The sequence below is a fragment of the Lepisosteus platostomus genome, chromosome 10 (genome assembly GCF_059453375.1).
Source record: "Lepisosteus platostomus isolate fLepPlt1 chromosome 10, fLepPlt1.hap1, whole genome shotgun sequence".
Classification (NCBI taxonomy): Eukaryota; Metazoa; Chordata; class Actinopteri; order Semionotiformes; family Lepisosteidae; genus Lepisosteus; species Lepisosteus platostomus.
This window is the reverse complement of record NC_142620.1, coordinates 15,908,495-15,925,819: the sequence shown is the minus strand read 5'-3', so window position 1 is coordinate 15,925,819 and position 17,325 is coordinate 15,908,495. Positions and strand designations below refer to the sequence as shown.

At 35.7% G+C, this 17,325-nt stretch overlaps 2 protein-coding genes across 10 annotated transcripts in view; one reads left to right on the top strand and one right to left on the bottom strand.

The window, feature by feature from the left end:
* LOC148653428 (ryanodine receptor 3) overlaps positions 1–4,297 on the top strand; it is a 170,380-nt gene extending 166,083 nt beyond the window's left edge. For all 8 annotated transcript variants that reach the window (XM_088648412.1, XM_088648413.1, XM_088648411.1 and 5 more), the window contains 2 exons: positions 406–457; positions 3,225–4,297. In XM_088648412.1, coding sequence (XP_088504538.1) covers positions 406–457; positions 3,225–3,320 — 148 coding nt within the window. In that variant the 3' untranslated portion in view covers positions 3,321–4,297. The remainder of the gene's footprint in view (positions 1–405; positions 458–3,224) is intronic.
* The window catches only part of aven (apoptosis and caspase activation inhibitor), a 76,243-nt gene continuing 60,681 nt past the window's right edge, over positions 1,764–17,325 (bottom strand). For both annotated transcript variants that reach the window (XM_088648431.1, XM_088648432.1), the window contains 4 exons: positions 10,665–10,735; positions 9,300–9,395; positions 7,713–8,055; positions 1,764–6,855 (listed from right to left, as the gene is read on the bottom strand). In XM_088648431.1, coding sequence (XP_088504557.1) covers positions 6,746–6,855; positions 7,713–8,055; positions 9,300–9,395; positions 10,665–10,735 — 620 coding nt within the window. In that variant the 3' untranslated portion in view covers positions 1,764–6,745. The remainder of the gene's footprint in view (positions 6,856–7,712; positions 8,056–9,299; positions 9,396–10,664; positions 10,736–17,325) is intronic.

Below are 17,325 nucleotides of genomic sequence, written 5' to 3'. Positions count from 1 at the left end.
GAATGATGGCTGAATTTATTTATGCAATGCATGAAATGTTAGTTTTTTTAAAACCTCAAAAATATGTCCCTTAATAAGAGGAAATATTTTTTAAACCCATTAAGGTAATTTAAGGACATTATTTTAATGAGAGAAAGATCTTGTTTTATGTTGCAGTGTTTTATTTTGCGTTCTTATGGCCCTGAGGGTGGAAGTAAGAAACGCGATTTTTCCATTTTGTTTTCAAATTGTATCATAATACAATTGTATTATTTATTTATTTTTATCACCAGCTTGAACTGTAAACTGTAAAAGTTTAAACTGTAATTGCTTTCTCACAACATACAGTACATGGTTGATAGATAACCGAGCTGGGTTACATGTTATCTGATTTTAAAGAATAATCTACCATTTATTACTTCACAGGTTCTTCTTGATGTACCTCATTAATAAGGATGAAACAGAGCACACGGGCCAGGTATGCAGTTCCAGTAACACAGTACCTCAGTCTGCTTCCCTCAGTTTAAGTGTTATCTTAAAGCCTGCAGCAAAAATAAAATTTGGGAAACTCCACAAATTACCCTACAGTTTTATTACACTGAAGACTGATATCTCTACTATAAATGTGTCACAAAAACATTGTAAAAATATGTAACAAAGCTCTTGCATGCAGTAATTTTGAATAAATCTTTCTAAATAGTGCATTGATGCAGATAGTATTTCTAAGCAAAATATTTTTTTATTTTGTCAGCAGCATGTATTGTACAACCTTAATGGTTTCAGAAATTGACCACTGAAGAGAAACAACAGCCAAAAAACTAAGCAAAATGTAGACAGTTTGCTACTTATATTGAGCATCACTATTAGAGACGTATCACTCTATGCATGTGTTTGAGAATAATATACTAGTTTTGAATATTGATTAAATTTTTTAGCATCATTTTGATTAACTGTGATACACTTTGCTTAAACGGATTAATTGGGCACAGATACAGTATCTAAAAATTTTAGATATCTGAATGCCTACATAAAATCCTGAAAGGAAAACAGAAATGTGCCTTTCTTATCAAGAGATAACATCTCTGTTTCATCAGTATTCTCAAGGATAGAGTGTTTGCTGTCTGGGATGTTCTCAGCCAGAAACTGTGAACCTGGCAAGACATTTACATGCAAATACAGTCTAGTCCACAATCTGGCAGACCACAAGTAAAAGCCGCTTCAAGCTCTGCGAGGAGATCCATATGTGATGGTTTGATCAGCAGCAGTGTATAGTCTCTCCTGACCTCCACTTGTAATAAATGGTAGCAACCTGACTGCACAGTGCTAGACTGTCCACGTCCTGGGACCTTATTTACTGCCATTCATACAGGCTTATCCTCATATGACATTTCTGCAGAACAGTAGAACATGTGTAGGACAATGTGCGGCACCTAGGGCTCAATGACCATTGAACAGACACATGATTGTCAATGCACTATGAGAGAAATGAAAGAGAACATCATAACTACACACTACTAATCTAAGACTCCCATTATTCAACTCTATTGATGAAAAATGTTAATCAGCATTAATTTACCTATTTCATGCCTCTTCAATAAAATGTCAGTGCTCCTGCTACAAAAAAGGATAGCAGATTCCCCAATAAAACTGAATTTAAAGTAATACATTTTAAAACACTTAAAAGTCATGTTTCATTCATATTCTGTATATAGTACATAACCTACATTAGTTTTCTAAACATCAGATCCGTTAAAAATTAGATTCACATTAGTTGCACAAAATCGTCATTTTTTAATAATGGTCATTTTATTAAGAATTGGTATTAAATATGCCATGTTTATACAGTAGATGTGTTTTTTTCTGTAAAATACATAGATTAACAATCTCAAGATTGGATCTACATGGTTAACATGGATATACTTCAGTCTCTTTTATTTTTATATCAGTTAAAAAGTTATATTTTGGCCAAAGGGTAGGAAAGTTTAAGGAACTCAAAACACTTTGGAATGCTCTTATCATACGTAAAGGACAAAGACAAAAAGCATCTGCAGTGAAGTTCTGGGTTACACAATGGATTTTTTTCTTTTGTTTTACCCTCGGAAAAAACGAACCATCAGTTCTGGTAAATGTTTGGTAGGCTGTAATATCTCTGTCAAAATAACTAAGCCCATTAAAAATGAAAATACCATCCTGTTGAGAGCTGTGTTGTAACTCCTGTCATTTATACTTGGGGTTAAGGCTTAATGAAAAGTTTATATCACAAAGAAGTACCCTTTCAAAGAGGTCTATACTTTATGTGCAGTGAGTGAGTCTATCACAATAAAGAAAAATCACTGGAACACTCATGATATTTAAAGGAAAAATATTTGATCTGTCCCTTTTCCCTACCTATTTCCATAACTCAACTATTTCCATAATCAACATTTTGGACATGAGATTCCCGTTAGGTTCTATTTCCTAAAGGTGATTTACATGAAAAGCTGCAGCTCCCCATTTATTTACAAGTAATGCATCATCTGACGGCTCCTTTTCAGCTACAGTGACTTGTGAATGTGAATAGTTGACAGCTATTCACTGGCTAATAAGCTGTGCTATTCTAGAATGATTTTTCTCATGTACTGTAGGCACGACCGTTGGAAAATAGATGGAATTAGGAGTCGAGGTTGATGGCAAGTTATTAGCCTTGCTATTATGAGATGAAACTTGCATAAATAAGCACAGAAGATTCATAACTTTTTCTTCTATATACAGTTTTGCCCTTTTAACTCCACCAGTGATGTGGCATCCTGCAGTCCATCATCTCTCACTGTTGGATAAATAGGTTTCATTATTGCACTGAATTGTTACTGTACCTAAAAGTTACCAGAGAAAGAAATGCATTTTGATGGTCACAACAGGTTTATGAGGATAAAACCCATCATATTGCATTTGTACTGTATATAACATACTGTAACTGCCAGCAAGACCGTGTACGTAATGTACATTTAATGAAGTCACAATGTACTAATCTCTAAAAACTTCACAATAAGAACAATTAGTTTTGGAAAGCTGCTTTACAGTACAGTATGTAGCAAGTGCCCTCTTGCAACACCCATGCTTCATCAGAAAGCTGCTTATTCCTTCTTACAATTATTCTTATATTACTGTAAATGTAACTGTGTATTATTAGCAGAAGTGAGATGGTGTTGAAAATGTCATTCTGTAATGTTTTCTGATATATACATGTTTTTCTTTTTGTTGCTCAGGAGTCCTACGTGTGGAAGATGTACCAGGAGAGATGCTGGGACTTCTTCCCTGCAGGAGACTGCTTCCGTAAACAGTATGAAGACCAGCTGGGTTAAAGACAGAAGTATTACCTAGTTGTCAGATGTGTTATCTGAAATCAAAACTGAAACTCCATACAACTTTAAAAGAAAACTTAAAACCAGCTCTACAAATGTACTTGACGTGCATTAAAAAAGATCACTTAAACATGCCTGGCTCTTTTAACTTAAAAAGAGTAGAAACTTAATCAAGACTCTTTTATATTAAGAACTACTACTGCATATGAACATGAATGTTGTCCTGTTACCTACGGTACAGTAAATAGTGCCAATTTTACAAGAAACTGCAACTCCAACCTGCCCAGACATCTTTTTTTTTATTTTTGAATAATTATTTTGTCAACGTGTTGCCTTTTTTCTATATAACCCCAAACCATTGCACAAATTTTGGTCTCTTAAGAAACATTAAGTTCAGTGGGGTTATGGATGAATACAGATGAATAAGTATGAATCTTTGCCCTTATATGCACAAGAATAAAACTTCAGTATCAACTGAATATTGAACTGAGACTTATGCCAAACATAGGGCTTGTAGATTTAACCTTTAATGCTGGATCTTACCTGCTTGTTGATTTAAATAAAGTTTAAAGGAACTATTACCAGCTAAAAGGTTGAACATGCTATTAAATGCCTACTATGAAGTGTCAGAAAAGTGCCTTACTTAAATAAAGATAAAGCTATGCAAAATGAAGTATGTTCTTTATAGTATGTTAGTGCTCACTTAGTTCTCAAGGATTAGCAAAAGGCATAATTAGGTTAGTTTTGTGGCTTTTGTTTTAATTTGTTAAAAATAAAGTGTGTAAATGCTATTCAGTCCAGTTGGCAGCATCTAAGCTGCAAAACATCACAAAATAATGAAATTGCAACTATCAAATCACATTCAGACTTTATCAAACACCTTAAAAAGTGCTATTGTATGGCCATTTGTATGTAGTAGCTTTGCTAAACTGTGCATTTCTTTTCAGAAAAAAGAATAAAGTACTCAATGCAATAAACATGGTCTCATATTATGCATTTTTTAAAGCATTTTTGTAGTAATTTACTTTTATAATTGAAATTGGTAGCACTTGTGATGGGCTGGCTAGCGTGGTTATCTTGGGCAGCTCAGGACAGGATTGGAAGCTCCTTGAGTGTTCATGTTTTATGTGATGACATTTTCAAATGGGACTTAGCTGTTAATACTTGAAAAAGTCATTTTTGTTACTTCTTTCCCTCCAAAACCTACTCAAAGAGCAATACTATCTATTGCTAATTTAGACTGTTTTAAATCTGACAGCAGTCTTTTTCCAAGTAGTTAATGTTGCACGAATACTACTTTTTACATAGTAAGTAAACTGTAGCATACAAGCTCATAAACATAGCTTGAACATATTATAGAAAAAAAAATGAATTCTGTTTGGCTTCTTAGAGTGTTAAACCACTCTAATAAGGGTAGAGTGGGGAACTGCATCAATCTTCTTGATCCAATGGAATAAACATTTCTAATTTGCTACAAAATAAAAATGAAAAGACACCTTGGCAGTGGAGACACTTTTGCTTTCTAATTAATTAATGGTAAATCACTGTTGTCACATACTCGTTTTAGTAGCAGAAAAACAGTGTCTCAAGAAGTGCTTCATTAGTTTCCTTAAACTGAAACTTCTTACAAGAAATTAGAGGAAAGCAAGTAACTGACTTACAATAGGGAAATGGCACAAACAATTAAAAGTTTGATGTGATTCATAAACATTACAAGACTAGAGGTTAAGGCTTCAACAAACATGAGATGACAATGCCCCAGTATTTCAGATGAGACTATCAAATCGGCCTACCATATCATATAATTACTGTATAATGCACTATAGGGCTCAATATTATGTTTTATTATATAAAATGGTCACTTTTTTCTCATTTAATGAAGTTTGCCAGCATAGAGTAGATACACAAGCCACTTAAGACTCAGAAAAGTGTCACTTTGGATTCAAATACATTTTACTACTAAGCTTATAATATTAAGTATAAACAATTTATAGAGAAAGAAGTCTAAAAGGAGACAAAATATTTTTGTACTTACAAAGTACTTCTGTGCACTGCAAAAAACCAAAGGAAATGTGTAGCTTGGGTGGTTTGAGAATGGCACTGAAGAGGTAAAAACCCAACTACTGACTTATCCCACTTCGAACCCTATTAGCTGCCCATGAATGGAGTGGTTCAGGTATATCTCTTCCCTTATGAACTGAGCTTGACAGGGACATCACATTGCATCATTTACATCCAGGTACTGTACTTCAGATGATGCAATGTCATGATGAAGAATACCTTAATACATTGGAAAGGTGTGGCTTTGTTTTCAAATGCTGTAGGTAAAATCCCATTGCACCACTATGAATCTAGCTTTTGTATGATTTATCTTTTAGGTTAACATTCAAAGAGAAAATAAGTATCAATTTTTTACTATATAATTTTACCTTTTTCATGCACAGCTAAAACAATTAACACACTGTGTTGGACAGCACGTCAAGAGCAAGAGTTCTTTTCATTTAGAAAAGCAGAACACTTTTATAGCCCTTATTTTTCAGTTCTTTGGGATTGTTCAGTCTGAAAGATGTAATGCCCTGTCTCATTTTACAAATGAAATGCAGAAGCTTATCACAGGTCCCACTTTCTTTTTAATAGGCTTCATCAGAAGCAATTCCATTTACAGCTGCTGAGTTCCTGGAGGCATTGTAAACCATTATGGCATGATATTAATGCCACTCATCTTTGCAAGCCTATTTAAGCGGAATTATGAAAGGAGAGTATGGGTGAGGGTGTAGTCAATCATTGATTAATTCAGCAGTTAGTACTTATTGCTTTTGTGTATTGCTTAGGTAGCACTTAAACTGATTTCTTATATTTTGTCTATAGAATATATAATGTAGTGTATACTCACATGCAAGTCATATACGTACTTCCATATAAAAAAAACATTTGCCAGAAGGCCAAATGATGAGAGCATGACATATCAGGGATTAATTTGTTATTATCAAAAAATATTGTTTCAGACAGGTCAAGTTACAGACTGACACAAAAACAGTTGATACAGCTGTGTAAGCTTCTTAAATATGTCATAGAATGATTACCAAACTGGGTTATGTCTGAATTTCCAGGCAAGTCACTACTCTTCCCAAGTTCAAAACAGAAATTAAATTACACAAATCCCCTTAATGGTCTATTGACATTAATTTAACAGGTACTTTACTTGTTAACCTGTGTTCCAAGTAAACATTTAAGTGCTTGCAGAGGTCAACATGCATTAAGGCAATGCGTTTACAGCTAACCTTAATTTCTTCCTCAATATAATGAGTGAGGAAGGAAATGGAAAATGGAGTTTTATTTTAATGTTTAAAGCTGGCAGGCAGTTTTTGTAACTAAAATAGGAAATACATCCAAGACCTCTGAAGCCTGTAGGGACTCAAGAGAAATCAGGAAATCATACTATCCAACCAGTCTTCCAGATCATCTTCTGTGATTTCCTTTTTCAAAACTGTTGCTTCAGGAGAGCGCTCTTGTTCTTCTTTGACTCCATCAGATGCTGCAGGGGAACACATTCATTTATATATATATATTTAAACTGTAACAGCCTATTTATTTTGTGTGTCAGGAATGTGGGAGTTCCAGCAGGGAGTTCCAGCAACACAGAAATTCTCCTTAAAATGGATTTTTAAACCTTCAGATTTGAAGCACCTGCTGTCCTTGATGCCTTGACTCTGAAGTGAGACAAACTGCTGTTTTGTTGAATAATTGCAGTCTAGCCTCCAGACAACAGCATGATTACCTTGTTCACCAGACTATAAGGCACTGTCTGCAAGCCCATCAACACTGATGAGTGGGGAGGATTTTATGGTGATTACCCAGAATGAGTACTAAAAATGCAGTTCATAATCACTTAGCTACAGCATACAGCAACAGAATCCAGTTCCTAGTTTAATGGCCAATATCATTTTAAAGTGGTCCTTTACAAGCAATCTACATTGCTTGTGATCGGCCCACTTTCAAAGATTTTTTTCACAACATTGAAACATACATATTCATTGGCCTCTGTAACAACAATTGATGTGGTGCTACGGACTTCAGGGCCTACAAACTCAGCCGTCTTGATAACTAGAAGAGCTGTGGAACTGCATTTCTTCAGGAAACTAAAATCTTGTGTCTAACTTCCAATGTGTTTTCTTTAAAGTGGCCTATATTATTTCATGTTTCTTGGTGTACAAACAGAGCTATATCACCAGAAATGCTTTAGTAGGTTCTGAACCAAAAATTGTGTGCAGTACCTCCATCAAATACGGCAAATGTTATGCATTAAAAATGTGAGACAGCAAAATACTGTCTACATTATATTAAAAATATACACAAGCAAAACTTGTGCATAGGATCACAACAAATACTTACTTATAACTGGGGAAGGTGCTTTCATTTCGTCCTTATTCAGGTCATTAATTTGTGAAGGAACGCTATCAATAGCAGCTGGAACATGAGGATCTAGACTAAGTAGCAGGTCAAGTTCCTCGTCCAGGTCATCTGCTGGGGGCTGGGCTGCGCTAACAGACATCTGTGGGGCTATGGCTCTCAGAGGCTTCCCATCCACAGACTCAGAGAGGGGTACAGGAGTGTTCGCAGAGGAAGCACACGTGGGTGCTGGTTTTATGGCAGTGGGAACTCCAAACTGACCAATGAGGCTGAAGTCCTGTTTGTTCTTCATGATTATCACAGGGAGCTCTGCCGGAGCAGATACCTAAAACCAAACAACATCATATTCTGAGAACAGTGGACAAGAGGTCTTAATCCATGTGTTTACAAAAAGAAAACTCCAGGAGAAGACTATATTAGAATAGTTACAACAGAGATTAAGAAATGGTATGAATAAGAGGAGGCCATTCAGCCCATTGTTTTGTTTTTTTGGCAATTTAGTAACCTCATGAAACTTAAAGAGCATCCAGTTTTTTTCTTTAAAGTGTAACCTCAACTACCTCACTGGGATGCATGTTCCAGATAGCCATATCTCTTTGTGTAAGAAAGCATTTCCTTGTGAATATTGGGGTTTTACTGCATATAACTCAACTTCTTGGGAACAGAAGCGCAGCAGATCATGAGGGATTGAATATCTACAAATGCCACCAATATGTAGCTGCATCTATTGTTCAGATAGCCTCAGTTGTTAGTACTGAATTGTCAACGGATGGCAGCTAATTGAGGCTGCCCTCAGATGTGAACCTTCTTGTATGTAATCATCACAGCATGCTGGTACCTGTTTTTCACAAATACAGTTGTCAACAAAGTGACATTTACACACTTCAAAGCACATCTAGGATAAAGCAGAGTGAGTGCTTTTCTCTCTGAGCAATCTAAATTTTAGTGCCTTCTGGAATATAACGGTATCAATTACTAGGAGAACAGTATTCTGACCCGCATGCCCTACGGTAGACTGAAATGTTAGGTTTCTCACGAAAAAAAAATTCAATCAGAACACAACAGATTCTATGGGTCTTCACTAAATCTTATATCACCATCAGTGTACCAGCAAAACAATTCAACTTCAAGGAAAATTAACATGGAGAAATGTAAAGGTTTAAGTATGGAAAAATAAAGCATAGTTTTCATCAAATAAAAAAAGATGTTGATCTATTAGTCATATTAACATATAACTGAAATATATGATGGACAATGGTGGAATGTTAAAAACCCAATTTCAATTATTGACCTTTACAGGAGATGGGTTACATACATTAAGACTATTAATCTTATTAATAGAAGGAAATATTGACAGATTGTATTGGAGCACATGGCTTTCTTCAAATTTACTGTGAATTAGAGTAAAAAAGAATCTGTTGTTTGATAGAGGATTCTCCATAAGGAACTGAACTCCTGATTGACCAAAATCTGTTGGTAAGCTTTGACATAATTAGTAAAGTAATACAATGATTTCAGGATGGATAAAGTGGAGAGATAAAAACAGTACTTGAAAAAAATGTTGCATACCTGGACCAATTCTGCTTCCACATTTAGCCTTACATGAAGAGGAAGAGCTTGAAGTGACTGGGCTAATAACTGCGAGTCCACAAAGAAAGCTGACATCTGCAGTGTAGAGAGGATGGATTAACATGCAATATTGACAGGTAAGTCTTTACTCCTGTAAAGCACTCTCTCTCTCATACAGTAGCATCCATACAGGGATGTAAGTTACTGATGCATAAACGTGAAAGATATATCACAGAATATAAACTGCTAGTCCCAATCATTATTCAAATATGCTGCTGTTCCTTTTACTTAGCATACAATCTATATATTTTGATAGATAGGAAGAAAAGATTTTAAAATGACAGACACTTTCATTCAACCTATATAGGAAATATTTATTACATAAATTGTGCGCATGACTGCAAAAGTGCATTAAAACATTGTTTCCGAGTCAGAAATCAATAGTCTTCCCTGAATCAGTCAAAAAAGTAGCCATACCATACTGATGTGCAAATATGGATGTCTACATAAGTAAACTATGCATAATGTTTTCTTTTTCAAAAGCCCCTGTCATATTTTCTTTCCACTTCCAGAAGCAAGCTGTGAAATGAATCCTCCACACACATTAGATTTCCCTGAGCCCCAGAGTCAATCAAAGAAATGCCTTGCAATAAAAAGATGGATATGAGACATTCTAATAAACTGTTTAATTCACTACTGAAGAGGAAGCGACAACACTGCAGTTGTTTTTCTTAGCATGAAACATTTCTAAAGGTTTTGATAGAATCTGTGTATAAAAGATTTCAAAATGAAATCACAGTTTATTTCATACCACTAAGTATCATAGTAATCAAGTAACAGCTTGTTTCCTTATAATGATCCATAAGTTTATTAACTAACATTCCAAGATAAAAAAACACAGCTTTGTATACAGTATATGGCTTTTGATCAAACAAAATGAGTTAATTAACTCAATATAACTTACAGAAAACAATTAATCTTAATTAAGGGGTCATAATTATTTAATACTACAACATGCAACAAGTCCATAAATCTCTTTTGACTTGGATTTAAAAAACACGGATTTAAAGATGTTTTTTAGTGTGCAAAGTGCATTAAAGCAGCAAAGCATCAGCAGCTGCTACAGTACATATAAAATTATAACAGTTCTTTCAATAGCACTCTATCACTACTGTATATGAACTCAGAAGACAGTTTTGTAAATTTGTTTCTGGTACCGCTGAAAATCATTAGAGCAGATAGGTTATTACTGCAGACAATTTTACGAGATGCTTCCACTGCATGAGAAGCTGCTGATGAGCAGATTTCTGATATTTTCTGATATGTGTGCATAATAGAAAAAAGGACACAGTGAAAGCAATTTACCTGATTGTTAGCTAAAGCATCAACCTCCCATTCTTTTTCTTCAGAAAATCTAAACTGGGTAAAAGAGTCACCTAAGAAACAGAAAGATGAAAAAAATAATTAAACAGGTATGTACAAAAGAGCTGAACATACAAACATTGGGAAAGTAGTATGAATCCTGTTTTGTGATAAGCTAATTTAATCTGAGTCATCTATGTACAACACTGGCAAACAAGGCTTGAACGGTAAACGCATTCGCTCAAGTTCTGAAATGACTTGCTAGAATGTAGCCTAGCCAAAACACAACTGAGACCAACAGTAGAGTTGAACTGGCCAGATGCAATCCAGTTTAGGTTACTTTGAGTGAGAGAAATTATCCTTAGCATGCTACACTATCATTTTGTTGGCTGGCGTGGAACCTCCCAGTAGCTGTGGAAAACAGGACACACTCAATTGTTATCAAATAAAGGAAAGCATTTGTTTCCCAAAACGACAGAACCTCTGGACTTTCCCCAACAAGACAGAGAAAGGAACAGGATTTCCTCCAAGTAGATCCCTTTGTAGTGTATCATGTTGAAATTTAGATAGGCAAATTACAGATTTTTTTTGAAAACTTAATTAGCACCTTATTTAATTATCCATTAAAATATAAAATGTTTGAAACCATTGTGAAAGGGAAAAAAAAAGTTCTCCTGATGGCATGCATGAAGTGCAGCCAGTCCATGCAGCCCAACAGAGTATTTAAAGAATAAGTAAAGAATTAACTTGCAAAGATTTAGCCCTTCATAACATTACATCTAAAAGGTTTACATGTCTGTGAAGAACTGTGTTCAGCACTGTGCTATCTGATAGCCCTTTCAATTATAGAGAAACAGCAGGGAGATTTCTTTTCCATTCAAATTACTTGCATGAACTTTCTGTTTGCAATGAGATACCACCATTTTTATTAATATGCTGAAAAAAGTAAATGGATTCATAAAGGTCAATTAATTAAATGGGAAGATTAAAACATTTTAGGACAGACTGCAAACCTAAGCAGATAATTACAGTAGAAAGCACAATGGTTTTTAACTCTTTTGTATCCAGACTGGAATATAATTTTTTTCCTGCTGTAATGTAATGTTTCCTGATAAACAGGCATATTTTAACTGGCAATCCATTTCAACAAACACTCCATAATGCTTTAAGAACTCCCCAAGCCTCACTGGCCATAGTATTATAGCTTTAGCTCAGTGCTGTTTAATTGCTTCACTTATAAGTAGAAAATATGTTTTAATAAAAATTAACAGCAACTGCACTTTCAACTGTGTACTTTATATAGATATAAACTTTATTTTTTGTGTCAAACTTTAATATTTGATGAGCCGCATAACACATAGGCAGATCACTGGACACTCCACTCAAAGCTCTTTACAGGTAATAGGGACACCCCCTCCACCACCACCAATGTGCAGCCACACCTGGATGATGCAACCACAGCCATAATGCACCAGTATGCTCACCACCCACCAGCTATCAGCGTGGAAGAGAACAGTGATGAAGTCAATTCATAGATGGGGATTATTAGGAGGACATTATTAGTAAAGGCCAATGGGAATTTTGGCCAGGACACCAGGGTAACCTACTGTTTTCGAGAAACACCCTGGGATTTTTAATGACCACAGAGTCAGAACCTTGATTTTACATCTCATCCGATTGAAGGCACATCCAGGTACTGGCAAGGCTCATACCTGCTTAGCTTCAGTTGCAAGTTGCAGGGTGATATATATAGATCATGAATAGAAATGCTGGACAGATTTGGCTGCCTATAATTATGGATAACATGGCTACAGATTGTTGAGGTGTGTTTGACAGGAGCTTCTGTGACCAAGACAGATCAGCTTGCTGATGTTTCATGAGCAAAAATGTCTAATGTGATGTCAGTATAGAAGTCTGAGAGAAAGATATCATCAGCAAAGGATAAACTCTGAAGGGTTCGGTGGAAGCACATACTCCAAAATTGTGATATTGTGCATTAATTCAAAGTCAGGACAAAACAGGAGACCAACTCCTGATTAATTGACTGCAAATTTCAGTGCGGCACAAGCAGCTACTTTAATCAAAAATGGACTGCTGTGAACTCCACAGAGCGTGATGCCATACTGTAGTTGAAGTGCACAAACCACTCATCACACTTGGCAATGCACATTTTCAAGTTCACTGGTGCAAAGACCAAGAGTAATGAACTACTGATTAGAGAAGAGATGTGATGTGGTCAGATGAGTCATGCTATACCATGTTCTTGACAAACATATGAGCACATACGAGGCACCAACCTTAACTTTTCAACCTTAAGTGCTTCATTGCAACCACTTGGTGAAGGGTTCTGTTGGATCTGTAATGTTGTAGGACTCTCCCAAAGCAGCTGCATTACCTACATTCCTACCGTTGCTTAATCTCCTGGATGTTAATTAAATCTATTATAAGTTTTTAAGCTGTGATGTTCATACATGAAAGACCATGGAAATAATGAACTGACACTCAACACCTCCTTGAAGCGATCTTTGTGTTCTCTCCAGGTAGCCAATATAATCTCTCAACTGCATCACCTGAACTTTACAACTGCAGCTCTTCAATGTCCACTTTACACCTCTCGATTCATATATGATGTGAATGATAATGAATGTCTAAAGCTAAGACCGGTCATAATAATAATAAAACCATAATGAATCTACAGGAATGGCCTTTTATAGGCACTATAAATACATTTGTTTATATGTTCCATGTCAAGGAAACAAATTGACCTGGGGAAACTGGGAACAAAATTGGAAAACAAAGCTGAGGTCAGGAATCCAAGAAAGACATCCATAGGGAAACGGGACGAAGGCAAGGACAAAACTAGAGAAATTAAGGAACAAAACTCAAAGTGCTCAGAGTAAAAATTCAATCACAGAGCCCTGAGCTCTTTCGGGTCTGAGTATTTATGTTGAAAGGCACCTGGAACGGGTATAGTCGAAAAACCATCTCCAGGTGATTGGTTTCTACAGCAACCAGTGCAGGAAGATTTGATGATGGTAGAGTAACTAGCTGCTGTGTCACAGTTACTGTAGCTCTCCTTCCTTCAAGAAACAGTTGGATGAGTCAGATCAATCAGATATCATCTACCCTGTCGGCAGGAGTACAAAAGACCTTCTGCTGCCCACAATGGATTCACTAACCTTGTTTGAAAGTCAAAGCACAGTCTTACCATAAATACAATTCTGCCATTTTAAAGTCACCAAGTAAGGGAGGCATTTATTTTGGTAGATGTCAGAAAGGTAGTTTCAGTAACATTAAGTAATTTTGTACCTTCCGGATCTAAAATCTGGCTTTGATGAATACTGTTTTGAAGAAGCAAATAATTAGCCCTCATCCATGTGAAAAGTGAAAGCAACAATACAGAACATTTCTAGAAAAAATTGTGTGAACATCTTACTTAAAACAAAGATCCAATCCTTACTCAAGAAGTATATAATTTGCACATACCTTAGAGTTATTTTATTTCTTTGTTTGGCAGGTATGCATTCTTTCTTTTTTGTTTGGTTTAGTCCCTACATTGTGATGGGGATAAAATACATATGTATTTGTCTTTGACCTCTCGATTTCTAATCAGATGAACAAAGTGTGACATTGTATGTTTAACATATTATCTTGTACAATGTTATTAGATGTTGTAATCATTTTTATTATTACAATCATTTTATGACAATGGGAACAATCCATATCTGCCTTCACTACAAACCTCAAATAAATAGAATGCTGTGCACTACAAAACCACTTTGTGCTTCAGTATCAAACAAGTAAATAACAGAATAAAGATCAGAACTGATTAATAAGGTCAATTTTTTAAAATCTTAATGTGAATCTGCCATAAGAAGGCATGCCCAAGCATGTTTATAATTTCCCCATTTAGACCGAGTTCAATATTTGTAGGGACTCATGTTCTATTTGTGATGCAGTAGCAGCCAAGGACAGGAGAAGAAAGACTCTAGGTTGTATGACATACAGGCCTGTCATGTGCAGCTGGTAACCATTGCTGGAGCTCTGCCTGTCCCCCATGCAAAAAGAACAAGGTACATCATGGGTCTCCACTTGCTGCCATTCACAGCCACTCCATGCAGGCTCCTTTTATTTCAACATCAAATTGAATCCTAGAGTAAGCCTCCAGTTTGTGTTGAGCTTTTAATTATACTACCCCACAGGGGCAGGGGCATCTGACCAGATGGATTACAGCTCTTCTAGTTTGTCTTTTCTTTCTCCTTGTGCACACTCTCATCACCCATACACACTCCAGCTTGTGTATGTTGTGAATGGGGTTTCATTTGTGGCAGAGAACACAGAAACATGTAAAAATAAAAGGAAAAGTATTCTTACATTGTCAGCTTGTAATGCTTCCCTGTTCAAATTAAATGTCCCTGACATCAGTAAATTATCTTTTTTTGTAGGTCTAATTATGAAGAAATAAGCCATTTTATCAACACGCCTCCTGGGGCTTTCGGAAATTTCCTTGCACTCTGTAGCATGTCTTTCCTGACTGGACAGGGACATAAATTGATACAGATTGTGTTTGTTTAGTGTTTTAATTACAAGACAGATTGTGTTTTTTCTTAGAGCAACACACTCTAAGAAGCACCTGTATCTCGTAAAGGAAAGAAACTAATTTCATATAATCACATTTTCTTGATAAAATATGCATATTATAAATACACCAGCTGCAAAAGGTGAAAATTGTAATAAAAGAAAAAAAAGATCTGCAGTATTTTGTTAACTTGTCTGCAGCTGTGACATTTTACATTGCTATTATGCACAAAACCATCCAATCCAATACCAATTATATCCTATAGCATATACAGAACTACCATACTGGCACTAGTAGGATAATTTTCTTTATCTAAATTGAAAAAAAGTAGTCAGATTCACCTGCCAGTCCAGTGCAGAATGTACAGTAACATAAAATAATGTTGCTTAAGTGTAAGTGATGCATTTGTAATTCTACGGAGGACGCACAAGTAGATCCTACACACTGAAATGGAACCTACCCAATAAGTGGTAAAGTTTCCAATACTTCTTCAGTATCCTGGTATATTTAGTTTAAACAAAGTTTAAACATAAGCAATGATGTCCTAAAACCATACAAAACCAACTTGACAGTACTGACTATAGCCTTGTCTGCAAAATATCTTTCAAGAACATGCATCTGTAATAATTTTCAGTAAGTAGACATGCAACAGTATTTGACTATAAAACCAATGAATTAAATTAAAAAATAAAAATAATATAGTATATTTAAATAATAAATTTCCCACATTCAGTCAGCCTCAAAATGCAGTATTTCAACTTCCTTTTTTAAACCTTAAACCAATTTGGATTCAGTCTGTCACAAATGCAAACAATTGTGAAGAATGGACAGCTCGGGAACATGAACTTAGGTTTTTACACTTCAGCAAATCTTAGATTCTGAAATACAGCTGTCATGGGAACACATTTCCTTCCTTAATCATGCAATTATTAGGATTTGTTTAGAAAATTATGCAGTTCAGAAACAAGGTCATCACATCTATACTGTACTCCGGAGAAATGTATCTCTAATATCTGCAAATGTATTTAGTTGATAAGTGTTCAGTTAAAAGAACAGAACCAGAGGTGTAACAAAATAGCAACTAGGTTCTCTTTTTTTTCCTCCATCAAATCTTTGTCAACTGTCAAACGAGATAAGTCACACTGCACCAGAGTGGAATCTGTGACAGGCTGGGAACTCTGCGTGTCATACAGACGCAACAGTTGTCAGGTGCAATTGATGCACTGCATCAGCAGATTGGAACCTGCATGAAGTCAAGTCTAGAACGGTTTCCTTGAAGGGGCTGACAGCACAGACTACAGTGACAGCAGCAAAGATTATGAGAGTTGAATCTGTCAACAGCTAAAAGAGCAGACAAACTCAGATGGCATGAAGACGGCTTGGTGTGTTGCTTGAAACAATTTTTAACTTGATCAAATCCCCCATATCAGAAAAATAAGATTTCAACGTATATTTTATGTTAACTTGTTTTTAAAAAAAGTGATTGCATCCTGTGTATTATACTACAGTCTTTTTGTTTTGAGAAATCGGTATACTTATACCAAATGAGATGAATTTGACATGCTCTAAAGTGTTTACTATAATGTCTGGATCAACAAAAATTTAGACATGACTACTCTACTAGAACACAAGCAGCTGCAAAGCCGTCTTTTGCCTCACTATCCCAGAACTAAGATTTCAGAAAATTAATAAACGTGCTCCACATGGAGTACGGAAGTTATATTAAAAAACTTGGCAGATTTGCAAAATTGGGCTCAAAAGATTTCAAAAGTTCTGCTGAGGCTACGCCATTGTAGACAGAAATGTTGGCAAACAGCTAAAGTAACAGATGTGAACCTCACATACAGCTTTACGGCAGCTTGGCGGCCTATAGCTTGCTCAGTATGAGGGATTTCGAAGAGGTTAAGGAGATTTAAGGATTACAGTCCACAGAGCAGAGATTTTGCTTTTTCCCCCCAACATTTCGATTTTTTATATCACTTAGAATTAAGTTCTGGGTTTAAAGGATGGATTTTACAAGACCATTAATTCAAGATGGATATAAACAGAAAGATATATTGTACTGGTGACTGAAATAATGTGGCA